General features: G+C 42.7%; 1 protein-coding gene across 1 annotated transcript in view; it reads left to right on the forward strand.

Moving 5' to 3' along the window:
* Positions 1 to 25,962, forward strand: part of reln (reelin) — an 87,186-nt gene that overhangs the window by 25,899 nt on the left and 35,325 nt on the right. The window contains 5 exon segments of the mRNA XM_029433766.1: positions 7,971 to 8,109; positions 17,452 to 17,522; positions 24,459 to 24,491; positions 24,722 to 24,800; positions 24,936 to 25,032. Coding sequence (XP_029289626.1) covers positions 7,971 to 8,109; positions 17,452 to 17,522; positions 24,459 to 24,491; positions 24,722 to 24,800; positions 24,936 to 25,032 — 419 coding nt within the window.

Genomic DNA, 25,962 nt, shown 5'->3' on the forward strand with positions numbered 1-25,962 from the left:
TCCTTACGAGAGCCAGGCTGTTGCCGTGATTAGTTCACTGCCTCCCAGCACTTCTCTGTCAGACCAGGCTCAGCTCCAGCCTCCTCCATAAACACATTAAGGTACACACACATAGTGTATACACACACAAACACACACACACACACACACACACACACACACTCACACACACACGTGCAATGCAGCACAGGCACCATGCCTTGCTTTCCCTAGGCTTTCCACTGGCTCCTCACCTGTCGCCCAAGGTCTCTATCTCTCATACTCAACATGTGTGTCAGGACAGAGCCTGCGAGGCCAAAGACCTCACCAGTTTGTTTGTTTGTTTGCTGCATTGACGGGTGGGGAGCAGGGACGTGGGTGCAAGAAATTAGCACAAGTCGAATCAGATTAATTAATCCCCAGCTCAAACTATTAGCCGAGAAGTCGCGTTGAATTAAAAATCAAATTAGCCCTGGCGCCTGCCGTTAAAGATGTGGTGTGTGCCTGCCAAGCTACAATGACACACACTCACAGTAGCCAGCCGCTCATGGGCTTCACTGATGGATGGACGTATGGATGGATGGATGGATGGAGGGGTGGAAGAAGAATTGGGTGCTCAAGGACAGGAGGGGTGGGGGGAAGGGGAGTTTCTGTGACTTTGCCTCCCAGTGTGGTAAGCTTCTCCCGGGGCACGGAGCTGGCTGTCCTCCACTGGGTGCTGCTCCACAGGCCTCACACCATTAGCACTCAGCAGACTCTATGTCACTCCAATAAGGCCTTTGAGCAACATTTCACCCTGATGCTTTACATAACTCACACACATCTTGAGCCTGGGACTGAACCCAGTTTTAACAGGCTCCTGTTACTCAGCTTGACTATTTAGAAAAAGTGTTTATTTAAATAAAACGTGTAGTTTTGGCCATCACAAGAAACTTGAAAATGAAAATAAGACCCAATTTGTGAAAAATTAATATTTTCATTTAACTGTGTTTAGTGTGCAGCTATATGCGTGTGGGCATACTGTATGTGTGTTTGCGAGTATGTGAGTGTTTAGCCGTGCAGCGATGTAGTCTCATCTATCATACAGAGTGGGACTCCAGAACACACAACACTTGTTTGATTCAGAACAACATTCATTTCAATTATGACACATTAGTTCAGGGGGGTATAGTATGCTCCAGTAGTGTTCCTGTATTTCATTTATCATTCACGCTTATACGGCTTGTAGCTCTTGATCATTGAAGGGAGGCAGTATGCAGCCTCAAGCGATGAACTAAATGTTTATTTTCTTCATACTTTTATTTATTAATCAGATATAGGTTTTGATAGATGCAACATGCAACACGCATTTATTAAATTTGTAGAAATAATTGTTCATGTATGACCACATATTGTTGCGTACAGTACTTTGTTTTTGCAGCTGGTTAGAGCCATACTGGCAGCTCCTACAATGAGCCCTAGCTCTGTATGTTTGTGTTTTGTGTGGGTGTGTTTGTGTGTGTGGCCTTGCCTTCAGGAGTTTATGGATGAATGATGGATGATGTGAAATACAATGGAAGCCTAAATGAAAGAGCAATTGTTCTGTAAATGTATGCATATGGCCAAAAAATTGGTCTGGTGCTTAGATCCGGGCATGAATACATACATTTTTTCTATACACAAATGGCTTCTTTCACAGAACATCCAATTGAACGTACTGTGCACGCATGGAAAGACATAATAATGTAAACATATACATATGCACAGTAAGTCTCTCATATACACTCTTGCGCATGCTCACCTAACACATAGACAGCTCAGCAGACCTCCAGGTGTCCTTTTCTGCCAGTTAAACTCTCTTTCATTCATATGGCAAACCTCTCCCTCTCACAATTTCCCACAGAGTCTCTTACCCCATTTCCCCCTGGCCACTGGCATCTTTCACCACCCATATTAACACACAGCTTCATCCTGGCAACGCTGTGCCGGACCCCTGCCATCACTATAGCGCTGCCAACCTGTCTCCATGGTAGTGTGATTGGCAGATGCTGAGATGGATGCTCGTTTCAGCCAATAGCAGATCAGAGTCAGGTTGTCATGCGCCGTGAGACCCTGCAGTGGCCCGGCTGACCAGCTGAGGATGGCGTTGAGAAGAGGCCACATATGCAACACAACAGGCGCACACAAACGCACACACACATAGCATGGGATCATTCAGCAGCACAAAGCGTATGGGGTCCCTACTCAGGCTGTCAGTACTGTTGTAATGTATCATTTATGTTGCCATTGTGTGGCCTTCTCTTGAAACATGTTGACAGAGGCATTATTCTGGCTTTTGACAGATTCCCATACATTCACAGGCTTTTAATAACACGTTAATGCTCCAATAGGTTTATGACAGATTTGAAGAATTACCACATGAAATATGAGCCTTTAATAGGCCTGCTCTCCAAATTATCTGGGGTGGTTTCTAAGTCTAAACAAGTGGGAGAATGATCACTGCTTATAAGGCTATTATCTGTCTTTCTGAGCGTGCACGTACACACGCACACAACAGGCCTGGAGGAGAAAGCATGTGCTTCATAATCTTTAATCTGTGCTCTTTAAATGAGACCACTTTTCTGTGTTTAATCGAAAAGTATATCGTAAATGTTGATGAATATAAATTCTTAAGACAAAAATCAAGTATCCTAATCTCCTTACAGCACAATACGCTACTTCATAGGGATTTATTTCATTCCATTAACACTCCGAGCAAACGAATGTGCACACATGCATTTTAATATTCTGTTTGTTGTTGCTTATGTATATCTGTGTGCAGGCGTACAGGGTCATGAAAGTGCACGTGTGCTTATGGTTGTGCAGTATGTGCTTTAGCATTAAAGATGAATGTATTAAACATTCATTAATAACAATTGCTCCATTGAAGAGAAAGTTGGACCTGTTTATTATATTAACTGTTTATAGAAAGGAAGCAAGAAGTCCTTTCACCTTTAGAACTGAAGTGCATTTTCCCAATGTCTACCTTTCAATCAGATATCTAGGAGGAAAAACATGTTTAACTGTCATAAAAACAGTTATCAGGAATGGATACAGTCAAATCATAAACACACATGGACAGATCGGTCAAACATGGTTTTCCCCAACACATTGCTGGAGGACAATTGTGGAATGAGTGCAAAATCCAGAGGCTATTTGGTACTGACCAGATGTCAAATGGGGTGCATAAACTCTGAGTGATTCTCGTAAATGCATCGTAGCCATCATATAAATTTGAATGGTGCCTCTCGAATCCTCACCACTCTGCCACAAAACCTAACTATCAGTTCTCATGCCAGTTAGACCGGCTCCTGCTGGTCCTACAGTGTGAAGTCGCTGCCAGGCTGAGCCACCGATTGCCCATCTGCTCCATCGGGGAGAATTCTCACTCCATTTATTTGACTTGTTTTGAGCTTGGCTGTGGAAAAGCTCATTAGCTTTGCAAAGTGAGATATAAAGACAGATAAAAAAAAAATGCTATGTCCAAACAGAGATGTTAAAGAGGAAACAGACAGATGTGAATTGAAGTGTTTACATATTTAAAAGAAGAAAAAACCAGACGGAGGGGGAAAAATGTGGAGAAGTCTTTGTTACTGGAGACATGGGCGGACTGAATATGAATACATAAGTGGCAACAACTTCCCACTTCCTTTCCATGGGGCACTTAAAAAGTTCACTACAATTACCAGCAGAGATTGATGTTGGGGTAACAGCCCTACAACCAACATATGACCCCTAAAATCCTGACACACCCATTTCCTGTGTCTCTGTGTATCTGAGTGGGTTTGTGTGTGGGCATGCACAAGGGTGCGTGTACAGGCATTTGTGTGTGTGTGTGTGTGTGTGTGTGTGTGTGTGTGTGTGTGTGTGTGTGTGTGTGGGTTTATATTTATGAAACATGCTCTGCCCAGTCACACCGTGGGAGCTAGCAGGTCATCTTCCCTTACCATTAATCATTGGTGACAGCTCATAAGTGCCCAATCTGCATGTGAAAGAACTGCATGTGTTTGCGTGTGTGTGAGCGCGAGCGTGCACGCATACACGTATTTGCATGTGTGCATTTGACTGTGGGGGGTGTGGTTGCAACAGTCCTCCAAGATTGCCCTGTGGCTGCTTATTGAATTAGAAGTGGCCTCTGGTGATACTTATCTTACATGCTGCATGAATTCATCACCAGTTGCATTTGTGCTGCAGCTACAACTTCTCTCAGTGTCAGCTCACTAGTCAAGTTCTGCACGCGATCCAAATGTGGAAAAAAAGTACCAGCTGATGAAGCATAAAATGTGCCCACCAAGTTTTTAGATTCAATTTTTATAGAAAAGAGGTTTTACGCCAAAATGTATAGGCAAGATGATTTAACACAACTGCATCAAGTACTGCAATTAAAATAAGAGACGTTGGGGGATCAACGGTGAGAAAAGAGGAGATGAATATATTGAGAACAAGCATTTCAAGCAAAGATAAGATCAGTCACATCTATTAGGTGCCAGAGATGTTGTAAACATTTGTAAAAAAAAAAGCACTCAGAGGTCAACTGAGTGAAGAATAAATGAAAGAACAGTTTTTAAAGTTGGTGTGACCCCGGCGTAATAGGACACAGGAAGTTGGCTTTGTTATATATTTTCATTTCACAATGATGAAAGAGCTTTTTATTTCTCTGCTCATCTCTCTGTACAGAACCAGGAATGTTAGAGCTTTCTGCTTTTCTGCCCAGGTTCAACACAGCTTGTTGCTTTACTGGAACATTTGGGATTTGGATCTCATGGTATAATAGTGATTTTCTCTCTCTCTCTCTCTCTTCACACCCGGACATGAAAGGGACTAGTTTCGATATTTGCATTTTTACGCCTGAGTGTATTTTTCAAGTGGGAATAGAAATTCTGTGAGCAGTGTCGAGTCCCAGCGCTGCTGTGTCCTGGAGTGCATCAGTCTGACTTTTCATCTTCACCCTAGCCTAACTACTCTCTGCTTCTCTTTAGCCATATCCTCAGTTCCTCCCTCTCTCTGCGTTTCTCTCTGTCTGCTGCTATTTTCTTTATTTTTCTAATTTTCTCAAATGTTATACAACATGTGTTTGTTTTCACTTCATCCAGTATTAGTTCATTTTTCCATTGAAGTTACAGTAGCTTGTCTTAAATGATGTAGGCTTTTATTACAAGAGTTTGTCATCACTTTTCTTTTCCTCAATGATGAGTGACAGCGCCTTCCTTTGAGTGATTCATTGTTTCTGTCCTTCTGTCCACACCGGCCGCGGCCCGTTTTCTTTCTCCTTCTTCTATTTCCACCTCGTTCTGTCCGCTGCTCACCACATTCTCTTTCTGTTTGTCTTTGCAGCTTTCCAGATAGTGTTTCCATTGCCACGAGAGCTAAGCTTGTATTATGCACATCTGCAGGGATTCTCAAATTGCACCATGGCAATGTGGTGAGAAAGATTCACAGCGCTTCTCCTTCTCTTCTTCTGCCATAAAATTGGACATTTAGAGCCAAAACTGTTTGTGTTGACGGTTTGTTTGCGGCAGTAAATAGTTGGCACAACAGCAAGGAAATTGTTTTGGAAATGGCATTCTTTTGTGTCAGAGGGGGTTAAAAAGAGAGAGAAATGTATGGGTATGTCAATGCATGCTGGCCTGAGTGCTACATAAGAACAGCACAGGTGCAATTTCTGCTTTTCTGTACGTCGGCGGTAAAGACAGGGTGCTGAGGAGATCTTGCCCAGGCAAACAACATTGCAATAACCCAAGACAGTTATGTGTGTGAGTGTGTATGTGTTTACTTAAGAGTGAATAGTGGTCATTACACAGAGAGGTTGAAGCCAAGAGGTGATTGGAAAACAGCGGTTCTATTAGTGGGTGATTACATCTCAGTCTGTTATTACACACCAGCAGCTCCTTAGCAATGTAAAAGGCTGCTTTGCTTGACACCTCGTAAATCTGACACACTAGGCCCACACGCTGCACGCACTCGCACGTAATGACACAATATGTTGTTGTCATGTGAAACCTTTAAAATCATGTAGCTTTGATGATTATTCAGTTTGAACTCTAGTTAAGGAGTTTGATGTTTCTCTACATGATGAGAACATTTACAAGAAAACCTTTGCAAACCCCACAGGGTAAACAAATAAATGCACGGCGCTCAATTTAAAAACAAGCTTGTTTTTCTTAGTTTTTCATCCGACAGCAACGATAACTAGGTTTGTTTGTTCCATGGCACACACATACACACATCGACATAAATTGAATGCAACAATACAATCAAGCGCGCGCACACACAGATACACACAAACAGCTGGCCGAATTAAACAGAAACATTTATGGTGCTGTCGACGTGCGTATTTATGGATGCAATCTGTGAGGTCAAATTTATTACTGTCAGAAATGGGCGGAATTATTTCTTTTTAAATAATTAGTTTTGTACCACACACACAGACACACGTGCATATTGATTTGCATATTGATTCAGGGGATATTAAAGCTCCGATGTTATTAATCATTGCTGATTATGTTTTCAGTGAGCAGAGTTATGATGGAGGAGAGGAGAGGATTGTGTTTGCAGGTTATAAAGAGCAGAGTCCCGCCACTAAAGCACTGCAGATCAGAGCACATTTTCATACGCAGATGGGACATCATCTTTTAAGATGGCTGAATATGTGGATTTAGTGTTGTAGAATTATGACAAATGCCCAGATTATGTGTCTGGGAGATGCACATTTGTCTGTGCAAATCCATACTTTTTTTTGGTTGCATTCGTGATAGTTACCGCACAGTTTGGACGCCTCGCCGACACTCAAAAGCCGCTTAGTTACAGTAAATAATTAAAATGTCTGCGCAGTGATTGATGCGTCCGGCTGCGTCCTGCCCTTGCCCTCTGTGATATGAAGGAAAGATTGTGTGACATGATGTCATTTAATCTGTGCAATCATAGCCGGACACAGACCCTCATTAATAAAAGCACCGTTATGTAGCGTCAGCTCACAGGGAGGGAGAAAAAGAAGGAAGAGAAACATATAAATGATGAAAGGAGAGAAGTAGAGAGGAAAAAAGAGCAAAAGAAAGACTGTGGATGAGAAGTGAGTGAGAGGCAGGAAGCAATGAAGAAGAAGAAGAAGAAAACGAGGATGCCAGTGGATGGAAGGAATATCAGTAAAATGGCATGAGTTCAAACGAGTGAGGAAGGAAATAAAAAGCAAATTGAAATAAGGAAGGATGGGATGAGGTGGATACGTACAGGATAGCAATCAAGACATTGGGTCAACGCTCTGTCTGGTTAAATTCACATTAAGCATTAGTGTCAGACTTCTGATGATTTGTCTGTAAGAAGTGTTACTTTATAATGTATTGCCCTTTACTTGCACTCTGTCTTACCAAATATTGTTGCAGTGTTTTAATTGCGTACGAGCCGATGGGTTTGACTTTGCTGCAAGTCATCTTGCACAGATACATTTTTTTCATTTTAACTTTCATTTCATTACTGTATAAAAACCAACCTGGAGAGACTTGCTTGAGATACTGTTGGTAATTATTTTTGTGAGCAGCAATGAAGGGGAGTGTGGATACATTTTCAAAGTCTTGAGAGTTGGCAACCAAAAAGCAGTGGTTTTATTTCAAGAGACCATAAATTAAACATAATGTACGCAACATTCATGTTTTATTAATTGTTTGTCTTTGAATAGGGTTTTTTGACAATGCATTTTATGAAGGCACTGGCAGACTATAAAAACAATATCTTATGAAGCTCACAATGATAATGTAAATGTGTATATAAAAGTTGTATGTCTTTGCAAGTTGGTTGCAATACTGTAGTAGAATAAATACAATCTAGTTTGGAAATCAGGGAAAACAAAATAAATCTAAAAGACGTGTTTTGAAAGTCTTTGGTATTAATTAAATTATTTTGATGACACAATTAAAATCAGGTCACTTTCTCTGTCTCTCTCAATTAACCTTTTTATTCTCTTCTCCTTCCTCCTCCAGGTGTGATGCAAGAGCGACAGTTTAGTGGAACCCAGTTTGTTTGCAGCGTGGTCGCTTCCCATGTCAGCCACCAGCCCTCCACCAGCTTCAGCTTTGTCTGGATCGCTCCACCGCCCGGCACCGGCTGCGTCAACTTCCTGTAAGTCATGTGTGAGTGTGTATGTGTGTAAAAGAGAATGGCTAAGAGAGAACAAGATAGATGAGTTGTTGGAATGCAGACTAGGACCTTTACAGCCGCCTTGTGTCTAACCCAGACATGGAAGTCGTAAAATGTAACAATAATATCCGTTAATGTTTCGTTGCTGCATATTGACCCAGTAAGCCTGAGTGAAGCTTATCAGCTGACATCATGGGCGGTGTTTTCTCTGTTCCTCAGAAAGCATGCATGATGACTGGAAAGAGGTTAAACTGGGGACAGAGTTAGCGTGTGTGTGGTAATACCTTGTGTGTGTGTGTGTGTGTGTGTGTGTGTGTGTTTTACCCTGCTGAGAATTAACGGAAATATCCCCATCCTCTCATTCAATGGACTCAGTCTCTCCTCTCATTGGAAAAAGTGTGAGATCCACCCATTCCCAGAGGATGGGTGTGATACACTCACACACACTTTATGGAAAACTCCGGTTCACATCATGCTCTGTGACATTACATAGAGGCATTAGTAAGGAGCAATGGCTTCTTTGAGGGTCTTAATGGGGATTTATAGCCCACTGCAGCAAACTCTGGGGCAGTAACCAGTTGATCAGGGACACTGTGCAGGTGACTTTCTGTCTGTTTGTGTACATGTTACTCGCATGTGTTGTGTATTTGGCCCAAGTAGGAACATTTCTAGCTTTTTACATTTGAAAACAGCCTTTCCCTTTTCTCATTTTCAATTCCCCTTCCTCTGTTTTGTCTTGCTCTTCATCATTTTTCTCCATCTCTATCTGTTGGAAACATCCTTTAACTCTCTTCCCCTCTAGTTCTCTTGGCTGGTGATTTACAGCCTCATGCTGATAATCAGTCAAAATGCAATTAGCAGCTGTTGCTGGAGAAGCGTAAAGGAAAAGGGAGGACTCCAGTAACTCTGCCTTATACCAAGTCCCAGCAGCACATTACAGAGGTCTTTGAGGAATTCACCCACAGATATTGTAATATTTATACATTTGACTCAGGTAACTGGAACACATTTACATCAAGAACAGCCAAGTGTGGTTTTGAAATGAAATCTAAAAATGAAAACATCATTATCATCATATAATTGTAATGCTTGGATAGTCAAAAAGAACTGCAAGCTAATTCCTTATTTATTACATCGTCATCGTCTTACGAAAGACATTGCAAATTGCGCATCAATGTTTCATAGAAACCACAACTAAATTAATCATTTTGGCAGTACTCACAAAAATCCCTCAATGAATTGCTGGAGGGACACGATAGACTGAGACTTTTATGGACAGACTGACAGAAAAGGATTCAGCTGGGGAATTTGCTGAAGTGGAGCTGCCATTTAGACAATATCCACGGAGCCAAACAGATTTACTGGCTTTTTTGTCTGCCAGCAAACACATTTACTGTTGAGCGAGTGTCAGCTTACGAGGATTGTGTGTTTCCTTGGTGTCCATGCGTGTGCTGTGTGTTTGCGTGTTAGTGTAAACCATGGAGCAGCAGTGTGCCAGTGCTGATGACAGTGTGGCTGGCAGGGGGCCACGACTGTATGACAATAGGGGCCCCTGCGGCTGACCTTATCAAAGTCAGCCAGTCACACTCCAGCTGGCTGGAAACTGCTCCTTACACACACACACACACACACACACACACACACACACACACACACACACACACACACACACACACACACACACACACACACACACTCGTACTGCACCCTGTTCCAGTCCACAGCTCCCATCTCCACCAGTATATCCTCATCTCCAGAGCTGCCCTCCCTGACTTCAGTGACGTGACGCAGGGGGAAATTCAACAGGCGAGGCCCTTGTGACCAAAGCTCGGGCCACCTTGGTTGCCATATTTTTTTTTCAGCACTGAATTGTCAGTATCATTACTCTTGAGGTCAAGATGTGAGTCGACTGTCAAGTTTGTCATATTTTCTTCTTTTTTTGTTTTTAGAAATGAACTCACCCAAGAAGCGCAGTTTCATAGCAAATCTTCCAATCCCTTTAATTGTCAAACAGGGTAATGAACATTTGGGTGTGACAGAGATGACATTTGTCTTGATGGTACAGCATCTAAATAATGCATTGTCCTGCCCTTGCCCATAGTACTGTTGCTCTGATTGATACAAGGACCATTTTCCAAAGGCAGTGGCCATGAGTGTTTGAATTAAAGGCACAGACATCCTATGTCCTTCACAGCGCTGGAGCTGGTCCGTCACTGCATTAATTTGGGGCCTGTGAGCAGTTTTATGGGCGATATTGTGGGAGTGTTCTTGGTAACAGATCACTAGCAGGAGTGTGATAGAGTGCAGTGACATGGGCATCTAGAAGAACTCATTTTATGGGCGGCTGTAAATTGCCACCTAAAGAGAAGGGGAGGCCTTGGAGGAGAGGAAAGAAGAAGAGGGGAGGGGAGGAGGAGGAAAAAGAAGGACACGGACACACACACACACACACACACACACACACACACACACACACACACACACACACACACACACACACACATCATTTCAGTCATTTGTTGAGACAAAATGCTAACAAACAAGGAGTTTGTTCCATCTCCTTAAAAATTATACCAAAAAATGTTTTTCTGTTTCATATCACATAAAAATGTTAATATATTTTGGTTTTGGGTTGTTGGACAAAACAATATGAATATGCTGCCTTTGGATCAGAGATTGTAATCGGTACTTTTATTCATATTTTCTGACATTTTACAGACTTTATAATGAATTAATGAATAAAAGAAAAGAACTAATAGATTAGGTAATAAAAGTGATTGTTATTTGCAGCCCTATATCTGCGGCTATCATAGTGAAGCTGGACCGTTGGCCGGGAGCAAACCTTTTCTTACGTGCAAAATGCAGACAAACACAGTTGTGCCCCACTTTTTATTCTTCTTGCTCAGACATGACAGTCCACACCACTTCATAATGTACTGAATACTTTGCTGCACTTAGCAGAGGTGAGAGTGGTTAATAGCTTCCTCTGGCGAATCCAAAGATGCACTGGTGTGTCTCGTCCTTTCTTTGCCTTTATTCTGCTTCACTTACAGCCTCAAGGCAGTCTGTGTGTGTCTGTGTGTGTGTGCGTGTGTGTGTGTCTGTGTGTGTGTGTGTGTGTGTGTGTGTGTGTGTGTGTGTGTCTGTGTCTGTGTGTGTGTCTGTGTGAGTACGCACATGGGGTTTTATATGTGCCAACAGCTACCTTCAGAGAAACTTATCCAAACACTTAGCACTCTGCTGACTCTTGCTTGTGTGTGGATGCTATATGGTTGTTGCTTGATGCCGTGCAATGAGTACGGTACTAAGCACTGCATGAACATATAGTGTTAGTATGTGTTTGAGATGTATGTTTGTAGTGTTGTGTTCTCTCTCTCTCTCTCTCTCTCTGGGACTCAGACAGTTGCCTGGTTGGAGATTTCTTTAATTACTGCATGTGAGCCCCTTTCTCAAAGTTTCCCCCTGGGCAGCCGGATGTCTGCATATCTAATGGCACACTGTTCTTTTATGTCATCGCATGCTGTGAATGTGTGTGTTTACATGCATGTGTGTGTATATATATGCATTTGTTTTGCAAACACTTATTTACTACTACAATTACTATTTGTTCTTTCTCTACATCTCTGCTACCTGCGGTTCCTCTGTCGAGTCCTAGACTGATTGAAGCCACTTGTAGGAACAATTAGGAGGAGGAAAAGAAATAGAGTGAGGAAGGGCAGGTGGGCGCTCAAACGCTCTCTTGTCTTGTTAGCTGTAATTGAAAAGGAATGGTTCTTTGGCTGTAATTATGCTGGCTGTTGTTGATACTGCCATCTGTTCAAAGTAGGCAGGCGTGTGTGAGCATGAAGTTTGTGTAGCACTCACTACGTTATTGCATAGTACGTGGATGACTTACAGTCCACTGCTGCATGTGAACACAGTCCTTTGTAGAAAGGGGCATCGCTCTGAGCCAACGTGAGTCCATGTGCCATGTGTCCGCACATCATAAAATCACATCACAAAATGTTGAATGCGGTAACTTGAGATTATTAAGGGCGCTGAAAACAGTAAATGTTTATACTCACAAAATATTCTGGTGCATGTGTCATTTTTGTAAACATGAGAATTCAATCATAATTAAAGTGATCAATTAAAATCTGAGTTGACCTTTGCATTTAATGAGAATAACGTATAAGCTCATCCTGTCTGGTGATTCTGACAGGCAGGATGATGGACAACTTGTTATATTAATCAGAGGTCAAAGGTCAGAGTTCAGACATCAGGCTGACAGATGACCTATCTCACCCAGTACCTAATTTCTCCTGGTATTAGTCTTCACCATAGATTTCCTATGATTCAAGTCAATCTTTTGGTGTGTTTTAACATAAAAATCTCTGGTTAATGAGTTCCCCTCATCATTAATTTTCAATAGTAGCCTGTGGCTGTGTGACAGATTCACTGGAGATATTGGGCCAGGGAACATGAATGATTGGCTCAAGGTAATCGCATTTTGGCTTTGTAGATATAAAAATATGGGGTAGAAATGTGAAGCATGACAGAGCACATAAATCCGATCCACTCTTTTTTCTCGACAAACCGACCAGAGCTGCAAATCTGACACAGTCCGCCCATAGAATTCCAATTTTCATATATCAAACATTCACATAGAAGACAGCAACTCCTATATCTCTTATATTCATGTTTTTAACCTGTCATAAAGTTTTTAAATGGCTCAGTTTTTCAGAATTTAACAAGAAATCAAACTTTTAAAGGCAACCCCATTCTTGCACTCCTCAACAATTACAAAACCTGCACTCTTGTTGCTGTTTACCCCGAAAGGACCCTGCATCCATGATATTGTCTTATTTCCCAGGGGACGGTGCATGACCCCTGTAATTATATACATACACATGTACACAGAGGCACACATGCACACACATGCACACACATGTACACACATATACGTGCATATTACACAGCAGTGCTCTGATCAATACTACCTCAAATTGTCCACATCACATCTGTGCTGCACCAACATCACACACTCTCATCAGGAGGTCAACATACCACCTGCTGGGATGGTGACCTCCTTATCAATTCTAGATGAAATAGAGCATGGAGATTGAAAAAAAAAGAAAAAAGGAAAGCGCTTGATTATAAATGCAAGCAAAATGAACCATGCTCTGGGGAGAGGGGGTCTGCTCCAGATGTATTTTATGAGAAATGATTGGTTCACATTCTGCGCTGTCTGTTCCTGCAATTGTGCTTCGATGTGACTGACGGGATAAATTATAGACATGACTTGTTGTGGGGATTCATCTCTCTATTGTTGACTCTGTGTCAATACGGTAGATTCTTCTCTCCCCCCCTCTTATCCTAGCCTGACCCTCACTGAGAGAGTGAGGAAGGGAGACAAAGAATTTGAAATGTGCTGTTGTTTTCCTAATCCACCTAATTATTACTCACTAACAGTAGTCAAGGTCAATTCCTCTTCTCATGGCTATATACTGAAGCACTGAGTAACGGCTCTTCTTCTAGATGTATTTGGAGCTGTAATTCTCTATGACCCTGTGCTAACAAGCAGGTAATTTGCCAAACAACTCCCAAATCCCTCCTCTGTGGAGCTTCATTAAATTTGCATGTTCTCCAAGAGCCTTTTTCAATTAATTAATTTAGGGGCGTAGGGAGGGGTGGTGGGGGGACGGAGTAATGTGATTCCACAAAGCCAGTCACACCTTCTCAGGCCCTGATTGGTATGAAAATATCAAGGCTGGGTTGAAATCAAGAAATTCTACTTTACATTTCATCAAAGCTCAGATTCAGTGATCAGTGGATTTCTGGAGATGTATAACAAAGATAGCTTTCCTGCCTTTTGGACGGTAAACTTTATTCTATTCTATAACTGAAGCACTGGATTCTTGTTCCCCCTCTTTGTCTGTCTCTCTCGTCGTCCTGTCTTCACTTCTCCATCTTTTTTTTTGCCTCCATTCTTTTTCCCGTTATCTCTGATTGCTGTGCCATAACCACAGCTGGTCCTCTACATGGAAGATAAATCAACCAATTAGGGTGTATTATTTTAAGGGCTAGGTCCAAATGCACCAAATCAGTGCTGGCGACTGGAACTGCACTCCACTGAAACTCCTCATATTAATCATGATTACCAACTAGCCGAGTGAGCTGGGAGAGAAAATGTGCTTTTAATTGGGATTTGAGGAAAACGGGATGCGAGAGTTGTCTGACGAGGGAAGAAGAGCAAGAGCAGTTCTCCTCCCTCAGATGTAATAGTTGGTGTGGAGAGAGAAGATCTTTTAGTCACCGGCCTTGTGCAAAAGAAAATGTGCACAAGTTAGTTTGTGTGGTCAGTATTCAGTGCATATTCATGTCTTTAAGATAGCGTTATATTTAACTGCATCTATATGGCTTTAGGGTAAATCAGCCGACGTGTTTCCCGCTGTGTGTGTGGTTAGCAGAGAGCTGTCAAACTGGCTCCTGAGGGATACTTATGGCCGACAGCAACATGTAATCTAACATGGAAGACATGCTTGGTAATTACCCACTCCAGGCCCTTTTGGGAGCTCTTTGAGTGACAGCCTGTCCATCTGCATACATGTTAAAGCTCATATGTGGCTCTGTGTGTGTGTGTGTGTGTGTGTGTGTGTGTGTGTGTGTGTGTGTGTGTGTGTGTGTGTGTGTGTGTGTGTGTGTGTGTGGACTGGATCTCTGCCTTTACTCGTATGCCTTGCTTTTTGACAGCAGATTGTGGACTTTGAAAGACAAGGCCATCTAACCCCATCTCTATTTCCACTGACCAAATCCCAACCCCCCCTCCTCTCCCTTCCCCCTCCATGTATCTATATTCCTCCCTCAATCCTCCCCTTTTTCTTCATCTTTCTCAATCCCTCGCTCTTTCCCATCTCTCAGATTTGCTCCTCTAGACTAATGAGAGGGGAGAGGATGACACTTATTTTCACAAGATGAATGATTCCTCGTTTGAATCAGAGTAGGGGAGAGAAGAGGAGAAAAAAAACACCAACACGTTTAGGGCCTTAATTGCTCCCCCCCAAAGAAAGTCAAATTAACATTTAGATGTTCAATAAATGTTTTGTGTGTATCAGTGCTGTTCTTCGTGTGTGTGTGTGTGTGTGTGTGTGTGTGTGTGTGTGTGTGGCTCCCAGAGTGGAGACGGTAATGAGAGACACACGCTGAGGAGCCGCCGGAGTGTGACGGCAGGACAGACGCTGGCGTCGTGCTGCGCTGAACACACACTCTCCTGCTCAGACTAAATGCCCTCTCCTGGCTACTGTTTTAATGACATACACGTTATTAAGTCACACATAGTCAGACTACTTAAACATACACACACTTTCAAAGGAAAAACACTCTTTCCCACTGAATTTATCTCTTCAGTCATTGTTTAGGAGATACCTTTGTATTTATTTTAAGGAAAGAAAACAACATCATTAGAAACAGACAAGTGCTTCTGAAAGAAACTTCTGCATTTTAAAAAGATATCTCTTAAAAAGAGGTATATATATATATACATATATATATATTATATATATATGTATATTGTTTTCACTCCACTAGATTTATCTGACAGTGCTTTTCAGATTTTCAGATTAAGATTTTACCAACCAAATGTATCATCGGTTTATCAAATTTTATGCAATGTTATAGATTAAACAACCTGTGTGTGTGTGTGTGTGTGTGTGTGTGTGTGTGTGCGTGTGTGTGTGTGTGTGTGAGTGTGAGTGTGTGTGTGTGTGCGTGTGCATGCGTGTGTATGAGTCACTTAACAGAATCTGTTTAGTGAACTTGAGCTACAACTGTGTTTAGTAAATATTTAAGGGCCTTGTTCCTACATCCCCACCCGCTGTTCGTTACGCACCATCTTTTATTCATAAATACCAAACTCAAATTAGTTTTCACCCAATTCTGAAATATGAGTGTAATTAAGTATGTTTTCTCCCCAGCTCTGCAAAGGCACAAGAGCTCTTTACTAATTGATGAGGGGCCTATTCATTATTCATGAGCTGAGATGAACGTGTAAATGTCTTGGCACCCATAAAAGGCCTGAGTCTGCATGGTAGGACAGGGTGGGGTGGAGTTGGGAGGTGCGAGGCAAAATCCACATGGGACTGTAGAGAAAGAAACAGGAATGAAGCAGGAGACGGAGAAAGTGTGCAAAAGGGATGTGGGGCTCACTGACACAGCACACACACTGTCTGAATCTCTTCCATAATGTTTGACGTATAGTGAATTGGAAATCGCATTTAGGTTACTCGGAGCTCTACTTTATTCGTGTGACTTAAAAGGAAATGTTAAGTAATGCTTCTGGATCATGGGAATACCCTGAACACTGAGACAACAGTGTGAGGCACACAAGTGTGTCCTTACATGGCGGAGACCAAGAGGCCTTTTATTTCCACCAGTGCTCCTTGAAGGGACTTTCTCACTGAATGTGGGTGGCACACATAGTTCTGTGTCAGTGTGTGTTTTAGCGTGTGGTTGTTTGGATTTACAAGCCACAGATGATGCTCCTAATCAAAAGCAAAGCCAAATTATAACATTAGAATTGTGTCTGAGTGCCAGATGGATGAGACAAGACGCTAACTGCTCTTCTCTCCTCGATGGACAATACTGCAAGCAATCAATGAGTAAAACCAGGGCTCGGATATTTATCCGTTTTACTGTATGTTTTTTGACCTTAATCTCACTCCAATTGTTTCCCTCTGTGTATTATGTGGGGGAAATGCAGGTTATACTGTCGGAGCGGTGTAATGCAGCTTTTACTAGCCATCTAACAATGTAGTGTTGTGTCCGCTTGCACAGAACTTTCCTTCATGGGGCCGCTTCACATCCAATTTTGCTGCTGCCACTGACTAGAAGGAGCTACAAAGGGCTCTGTAGCTTTACCATTTCTTTTCCCCAATAACTCATTTCAAGGACTTTCTGAAAATTGCACCTTCTTTCATACTCTTTTCCCCCTCAATCTTTTCTGTCGTTCACACTTCGTCGTCGTCGTCGGCGCAGTAGTATTTCGGTTGCTGTTTGACCCACACACTATGTTATACCGTACGAGCAAGAAAATGTTGTTGTTGAAATATCCCTGTCAATACTTGCATAATAAAATGAGAATTATCCTCTATGCTTTGCTCATCGGTTACTGACTTACACAGTGTAACTTTTGTTCTTGTTGTTTTTACCTCAAAGTCACATCATATTGAACCTTTTTTATGGAGCCATATGTGATTGATCTTCATATGTTAAGGACATACCAGTTAGTTTTCTCCTCAGTGCTGTGTGTGTGTGTTAATCCTCTGTTTCTCCTTCTCCTTCTCTCAGAGCCACAGCAACACATCGAGGACAGATCATTTTCAAGGATGCTCTGGCCCAACAGCTCTGTGAGCAAGGAGGTGAGTAGCATCAGCAGGGACGACACGCATATACCCCTCTTCCCCTTTTATGACAGAAACATGTGAATATACTGCACTAGCAGGCAGATATTCATACGAGAATAGACATATATGTTGAAGCACACATGTGCACCAAAATATATACATACCGTACCCTGTTCTCAGTTCCCATTACTGTCCATCACATGCACAGATTGTCAGAATATGGGTGACACAATATGGTTGATATGCTGCTTCTTAATGACAGTGGCATTGCAGCACTTCCTGGCTCTCTTTCTGCCTAATGATGCAGCCAGAGCCAGAGATATTTGGATGTCCTATATTGCCAGCTTAATTTCAGCTTATGCTAAACTCCGCTTTTTTCCCCCTGTCTCTCTCTGCCGGAGATTTACGCTTTATGGCCAACACTTCTTACATCCACTTTCTGTGACAGCCTTAAGTAGCTATTGACAGACAGTGCAGTCCCACTCTCCATGCTGAGTGTGTATAATTGCTTGTTTACAGGAAAGAAGCCTCCTCCTCACTCAAGAAATCCTCCTCGTAGATCAAATGTGACTTTAATGCTGAAAGTGAAGAAGTACACTAAATGCTGCTGGGGTCTTTTCGCGAACGGTTTCAGGGTGAAAACAACAACATTTCAGCTTTAAGACATACATAGTCTGCATTAGAAAAAATAACCTCTGTGGTGATTCTCTGAGGACTCTTCATTACAAGTGTATCCTGCAGCAGGTCAATGGAGACACTACCAATAAATGTAGCACATGCCAGGAAGAGAGTGCGCATGGCTCAATGCCACTTGGGAAAGATGGGGCACAGAGCCCTCAGACAGCAACAAGGCTCTTCTCCTCTGTCTCCTCGCCCGAGAGTTGATCCTCTCACCACCACTGACACACTGCCCCAGTCTTCTCGCTCGGCAAATGAAATATCTGCAGCCAACAACAGTCACTTAGTAGTTTCGTGCCAAGGCCCTGCAGTATCACACTAACACACAACTGCGCACAACAGACAGGCTGGAAAGCAAAGATTTATTCCTTAAATGGCCATACAAGTTGTGAATGGGAGCGGATGAGGTACAGTTAAAAATGGAATCCGCAGAGACAATGTAGAGGTATGAGTTGTGACAGTGGTAAGGGATACATAGGAGCAAAAGCTGAGCAATGTAGAGGTATAAAATACTTGTGTCAGTAAAAATAGTAATTGGTGAAGGACAGATGGGGGGATAAAAGGACAAAGATGGTGGGATGAAGAGATAATAGTAATGAGAAACTTGAATGTCATAACTTGCAGGTGATTTGAGCGTTGGGAAAAGGTAGTGTGGTGATTTAAACATCATTAACAAAAGAAAAGTGGGGAAAGAGTAGATGTGAGCAGGTGGCCGACCTTGTTGTAGGCAAAAACAATGTATGGCCAATAACGCAATGCTCTTTCAGTTGCTAAACTACGCCAAGAAATCTAAATAACAAATGTCAAATGAACATGCTGTGGGCAACAGAAGGCGAAGGGAAACAGAGGAGAGATGAGAGAAAGGAGGAAACAGAAATGGGTCTGATCATTTCGGGTCTCTTGTGGATTGTCCGAAGAGAGACAAGCGTCATTTTTCTCCATTCCACTGATCTAACTCACCGTAGTCAGTTCCTCTTCCTCTTTACAAACCAAAATGTAACTTCAAAAGAGCTGTGCAGATTAGAAAAATCAAGAAACTGGAATGTGCAGGGCTCTTGACATAAAAATGTAACTTACTTTGACATGAAACAAACTGTGCTGTGGTGCAAAACTGTATTACTGCGTGGAGAGTTGTAATCATGCAAACACCACATCAGAAGAAACTGTTAAGGTGTAAAACCACATAAATCATATGTATTGTCTTAGTAACCTCAGCAAAGTCAGATTTAGCAGCGAGTGAGGCAGAGGCCTGTAGACTTTTCCCTTCTGGCGGGATCAAATACAGTCCCAAATTCAGCTGCAGAGTGGCAAGGAGAGTGCAAGCATGCTTTGAGCAAAGTTACTTCAAATCTAGGCATTAGCATTCAAAGTGGAATAAAAGATACGGGGCCAGCTCAAGCCACTTCAGAAGTTCATATGCTTTAAGACTCAAGCTTTGAAGAGCTGGAGAAATGAAAGCTATCTAAAGCGGGGTTATGATCCATGGAGGAGAAGAAGAGAAGCAGGCAAAGAGAAAGGAAGGGATGGAAGGAGAGAAACTGAGGGCAGGCTGCTCAAATCAGTGGGCAATCAGGGGTGATCAGCCAGGCTGAAGACTTTAAGAACAAATGGGCAGATTAGCCAGGGAGATGAAAAAGAAGGTAACGTTGGATTGTGAATTTGAGCTTAGCGTGATACGGCAAGAGATGGAGATATACATTTTAATGTAAATAGGAGATTTAAAAACAAAGAAAGAAGAGGAGAGAAATAAGCCTTTAAACTCACTTTGGCTCATCTGACATGCAGCACTTTGCTTCTCAGTAACAGAAAGCCTCCCTGCAAGTTTACAGAGACAAATGTTTGTTTGAATGTTTGCACTCTGGTGCCCCTAAAAGCCCTGCTGAGACGTAAGCAAAGGCTGGATTTGTGTGTGTGTGTATACGCGTGTGTGTGTGTGTGTGTGTGTGAGTGGAATTTTGGGGCACACTGCTCCCACTGTGCTCGCACAGCTCCTTTCTTCTGTGCCAGCATCATTCCTCAACCCATTCCTTCATTCAATGTTAAATGCATCCCTACCCTACCCCCTAACCCTCCAATTTTCCAAGCAGTTTGCTTTGATCGACACCCCATTACTTTATTCAGCAACCAGTACAGAAAAATACCCATATTTAGTTCTTACTTGTGGATTTAGAAGACACAACTAACGGGTGTCTGATAAACACTGCCGTAACCAAATGCAATGCACAGCACAACGGAATAGCCCGTGGCACCAATCCGCACATTGCCAAATTGTTTAGACAGGTTCCCAGAGATGCTTTAAAGCATGATGCGGCAAAATGCAAATTGCCGCCACAGTTTTAAACGACTGCAAGTATACGAACAGACAGGCAGGAGGTTGAAACAGAAAAACATTTCCGCTCCTACTGAGCGACCATAAAAATACTTATTAAGCCCGTATGAGAGTAGCCAAGGCGGAGAATGAGGAGAAGTAGGGGTGGGCTAGGAGACGGTGCTCTCTGCTAGAGGGTGGAGTGGTTGTGGGTGTTCAATGGCACTGCAGGCCGTCCATCAGCTCTATCTCCTGACAGCAGGGCCAGCAGTCCCTGCTTTTTGCCCGGCATCGCCAGGTCCTCTCATTTCCAGCGAGGGAATAAATCAGGTCTTTATGGGCCTGGCCGAGTGCACTGCACCCCAGATGGATTATTAAAGGGACATATAACTCAAAGAGGCCACTGCTCCCTGAGGGATGCCTGATCACAGTGCAACAGAGGAGCGACGGGTGGCCTCCCCTCTTCCACCTCCTCACCACCCACCCAGTCTGCCAGACAGCCTGCTCGCCTGGCTAAACGCCGGCTCGACTGCCATCCCTCATGGCTCACCAGCAAGAAACCTTGAGACCTCGCTATCTAGTCTATATCTCTTCCCGTCTTGCTACTGACTGTCTCCTCTATCTCTCTCTTCTCCGTTTCTCCTTTCTCTCTTTCCTCTCTTTGCTGTTCTTCCACAGTTTAGATTTTTCCTTATTTGCTTTTTTGGTTGATGTTATTTTTTATTTTTTATTACCTTCCTGTAATTACTTGACTTCAGCAAGCAAGGGGTGATGGTGTGCAGAAGAATATGTGTTGACATCTCTAACACATTGACAGCCTGGAGATGTTTGCCAAAGAGAGAAACACAAAAAGCTAAATAAGTGCGTGTTAAATAAGCCTGTCCTCGTGTTTTTAGACTTCGACTCAACCTTTCGAAAAACATGTCTACTCTTAAAAACACAGTTAGAAAAGGTAACACTGAGATTGGAAAAGAGTAGCGAGTCTTTCTTCTTTGCTGGTCTGCGCTCACCTATGTTTATTGTAATGATGCCAATTGAAGCCCACACAAAGACTCTGGTTTTGAGTGGAGAGAAATAGCTGCAATCTGACCTTGGAGAACCATTTCTTTATAGTCATTGTAAAATGAAAAACAACAGCATCCTGCATCCTGGTGAGTCAGTAATTGCAACCGCCAGTTAGACGGGAGCAACTCAACTTCAAACGAGGTTCACATCGTCAAGGATGTGAGTCAGACGAAGGGAAAAAGAGCAAACGAGAGGAGAACAAGGGAGATTGGAAGAGTGGGTGCAGTTTACAGGGTGGGGTGAAAAAGAGGAGAGAGAGGAGATTAGAGCTGGAAGATGGAGAGAAGAGGGGGAGAAGATTTAACATGACTTGTGCCCTGCGCTCTTTGTGCCCAGATGTCTGAGACTGCCAGAGCTTATGCTCATTTGGTCCCCCCTTGTATCACCCCAACCCTGCTCATCAGCACCCCTCCGACTTTAGTCCCAGTGTAGTTTTTTGAGAATCCCTTCCTTTTTTGTTGCCCCTGTTTATATGTGTGCATATGTGTGCATGTGCATAGCAGCTGTGGGTCAGCTATTGAGGGAAAAGCCGTCAACGTGTGTGTGTGTGTGTGTGTGTGTGTGTGTGTGTGTGTGTGTGTGTGTGTGTGTGTGTGTGTGTGTGTGTGTGTGTGTCCCTTTGCATGCTTGTGAGTATAAGCCCTGGCCAGGGAGATACAGGCATTAGCAGAGATGAGCTGCAAATAGAGGAGGCAGTAATTGAAGTCTTTAAGAAAGTGAGAGGGGATTAATCCAAGTGAAATGAGCGCCACTGTCTGCTCCCGATGTGCAGAGGGTGAGGCATAGAGAGACAGAATGGGTGCGGATGGAGGGGAGGGCAGGAGGGACAGATTGTGATAGAAGGAAAGTGAGAGAGACAGCAGGAGAGCGTGATGAAGCATGGAGAAAGAAAACTGTAAATGAGGCCTTTTTGGAAGCTTGAAGGGATTATCCACCCAAAAAAAAAAAAATGTTTTGGGCCTTTCTCCAGCCAAATGGCCTCACTAGAAAGACTAAGAGCGATTTAGAAGGGTTTGTTTAAGAGAGAGACTCTCGAGAGCAGAATACCAACCAAGCATTTATTACTGTATGTCAGAATAACATGTAAACTGAGCACACAACTGCATATTAAATGTTTATTATAGTTTAATAGGAATGTTAATAAGGTACAAGAAACATTAGAGAGTTGCACATGCTGGGATTGATAACTCCATAAAACATGTTTTAAATCAGCAGACATTGGAGGATTAGAGGGTGAGGAAGGAGCGAGCAAGAGAGACGGAGAGGGAGGAAGAAGGCCCTTTGATCTGCTTTTAATGGGCTTCATTGTAGAGCCCCAGCTCCAGCCATGTAGCTGAGCATCAGGGTTCACCAGAGCTGCAGAGCAATGGTCGAAGCCACTGAAGCGCCCAGCTCTGTCACACAGGCAGCTAAGACTCCAACTTTTGCAGTCAGCATGAAACTTTACCACCACTCTGTGAATAGTAAATCCATTTCTAAGTGCCCGGCGTTTGGATCCAATGGGAAGAAATTAGGGCAGCTGACGAAAGTGGGGCTTGAGCTCCAAGTAAAGACATTTGCAGAGCCATTACGATAGTAAGAAACCTTTTTTTTTGATAATCCCTCATCTTTTGATTCAGGTTCCGTTGTTTATGAGGGGTTTTCTCAAATGTAAGCCCCTCTCTCAGAGAAGTTTTAGAGCTGCTGTAAGGTTTGAAAGAAAGTCTTAAATGACTTGAAACAGAACTTTGGATTGAGTCCTCACTGTGTTATCTTAGTGTGTGTTATCAGGTGGGCAGACTCGTCCTGGATGGAGAATACTGTGGCAGATTATCCTTCTATTCTGTCTGGAGTAAGGCTGTCTTTACAGAAGAAACTCAGAGCAGAGTAAAGAAGCTCAAAGGGATTGAAGAGTGACATGTTCACTAAGGTTAAAGCCACTGTGCTATTCAACATTGACTGATCATGAAACAAAGTTGAACTGAAATGGTCTAATATGGGCATGCAACATAAACTATGGAAATGTGCTTAACATGATACAACAAAGGTTTGCAAATTGCATTTTACTTTATGTTCTCAGTGGCTGAATCTTAAATATACAACAGGGAAGTTTTTGACTTTGATTATCACCTGGTGCGCCCGTCTGAGTTCAGTAACTTACATCCAAATGTCCTCAGTTTGATTTATTAAGTTTCCAACCTCACTATGTACGAGCTCCTCCATCTTTTCTAGCACGAAGGTCACACCCACATTCTGCAACTTTATGGTATTTTTCTAAAATGTGGATGCAGGCTGTATTCTATAAAGGTTTCTCAGCGATTGAGTTAGAGCCAGTGTTTATTTTTTTAAAACCCTGTTTGATTCATTAAGTCTTAACACTCCCCGCACCATTCACCCCCTCCTCCTCCTCTGAGAGCTTTGTATCCCCTGGGAGAGATTGATGGTTGAGTGTGTTAGCTAGGCAGTGGCCACAGATTACAGCACACTGGCGCCTCTGGGGTGGATGGCGGTTAATTGGCATTGAACCGTTAATCACGGCAGCTCGGTCTTTTATTACTGAAAGGAATTAACATCAGCGACCAGGAGACTGCAGCCATGGCCGGCCAGGGCACAGAGAAAGTTTGTTTCACTCAGAGATGATTCAAGAAGTTTCCCTGCACTTTGACTAATACACACTGTTCCCATGCAATTAACAATGAAAACTTGCTTGAGATTGTTAAAGTCTGTCTAGTCTGCACATTTACTTTTGTTCATGTATTACCTTGAAGGTTCATACGTACACTTCTACAGCTCTCTATCTGCCTAATAAAACAAACTGCCTGTAAGATAGGCCCAGGACAGACAGACGTCAGACTATACCTGTACATACAAGATGTTGCCACTGTATAACTTGTTACTCTCTTCTTCTCTGTCTGTTTCAGCTCCAACCGAGTCCCCATTGAGACCTAGTCTTGGTGAGTCTTCATGTCATTACATGCTGTTCTTTATTTTATTTACATATTATAATCACACAGGTAATTAGAACATGAATAGACAAGTTATCCTACAGACTGTGTCTAATTGTTAGCATTTGGTGTGTGTGTGTGTGTGTGTGTGTGTGTGTGTGTGTGTGTGTGTGTGTGTGTGTGTGTGTGTGTGTGTGTGTGTGGTGTGTGTGTGTGTGTGTGTGTGTGTGTGTGTGTAGTGGAGCTCCATGGCAAACATGCTGTGCTGCGTGACGACTTTGACTCTAACCTCCAAGGAGAGCTGGACTCGAGCATCTGGTAGGTGAAAAGGTTTCGACTCCTCTTGTAATCACTTTCACCTTAAATCTTTGGTGCTCTCCCTTGATACTTCTTGCTTTTGTTATAACTCTCTCCTTTCCTCTCCTTTCCTCTCCTCTCCTCTCCTCCTCACAGGTCTGAGTGCAGTAACTGTGAGGTGGGAGAGCAGTGTGGTGTACTGATGCATGGCAGAGCGGTCACTTTCTGCGAGCCCTTTGGAGAACGAGAGCTGGTAACTGCCATGTTTGACCACACTGCCACCGCTGTACATTTTACGGCCAATTGACCATACATCCAAACCAACCACTCAATAGCCACAACCACAGCTACAATAAATCACTGCATACTAACTGTGACCACAGCAGAATATCATGTTTTAACATCTGCATCTCTATGAACTCTCCGCAAACTTCTACACTTGTGTGCCTTTCTAACAAAGAAGCTGATGTCTGATTGTGGTAAAGGGCTGAACAGCGCTGGCTTACAGTAAAGTAGCTTTTGGAAATTAATTTCAAAATAAAAGCATACATTTACCAACAAAATAAATATACTATTATCTGCTCCATTTATAGTGAGTGCCAATATAAGTAAGAAATCCAAAGCAGTTATGTACATTTGATATATGATATATGTACATTAAACAAAATCACGCATTTTATCTTTTTGCGTGTGTTATGCTCAGCATGATTAAAAATGAAACCAGAATGAGCACAAAAGGCCTGAGTATACAGTAATATAATGTTCATTTTACAGGATACATGCCTGACATGCAGTGTGGCACATACACACATAATGGCAACGCATACTCTCATAATTGCTTACCTTTTCAAGCCCTCACAACAAAGTTGATGACGGTTTATTCTCCTGTAAGAGATGAAAGCCAGTCAGCAGCAGAGAAGAGTTTAATGCCTCATGATTCTATTTACTTCTCTGATAAACAGTTGCTTTGTCTGTCACTGCTCCAAATGTTTGAAGCCGCTACCTGGCAGCTCTTCTGTCAAGCGCAACTAGCGTGCACATCCAGAAACACAGAAATGTTTACACATAGATAGACACAAATGCAACAATCATCAACAATGAGAATATAAATGAATGTACACACAGCGTTTGATTCTCTTGCACTCTCTCTCACACACACACACACACACACACACACACACAC

Source organism: Cottoperca gobio, chromosome 6, assembly GCF_900634415.1.
Source record: "Cottoperca gobio chromosome 6, fCotGob3.1, whole genome shotgun sequence".
Classification (NCBI taxonomy): Eukaryota; Metazoa; Chordata; class Actinopteri; order Perciformes; family Bovichtidae; genus Cottoperca; species Cottoperca gobio.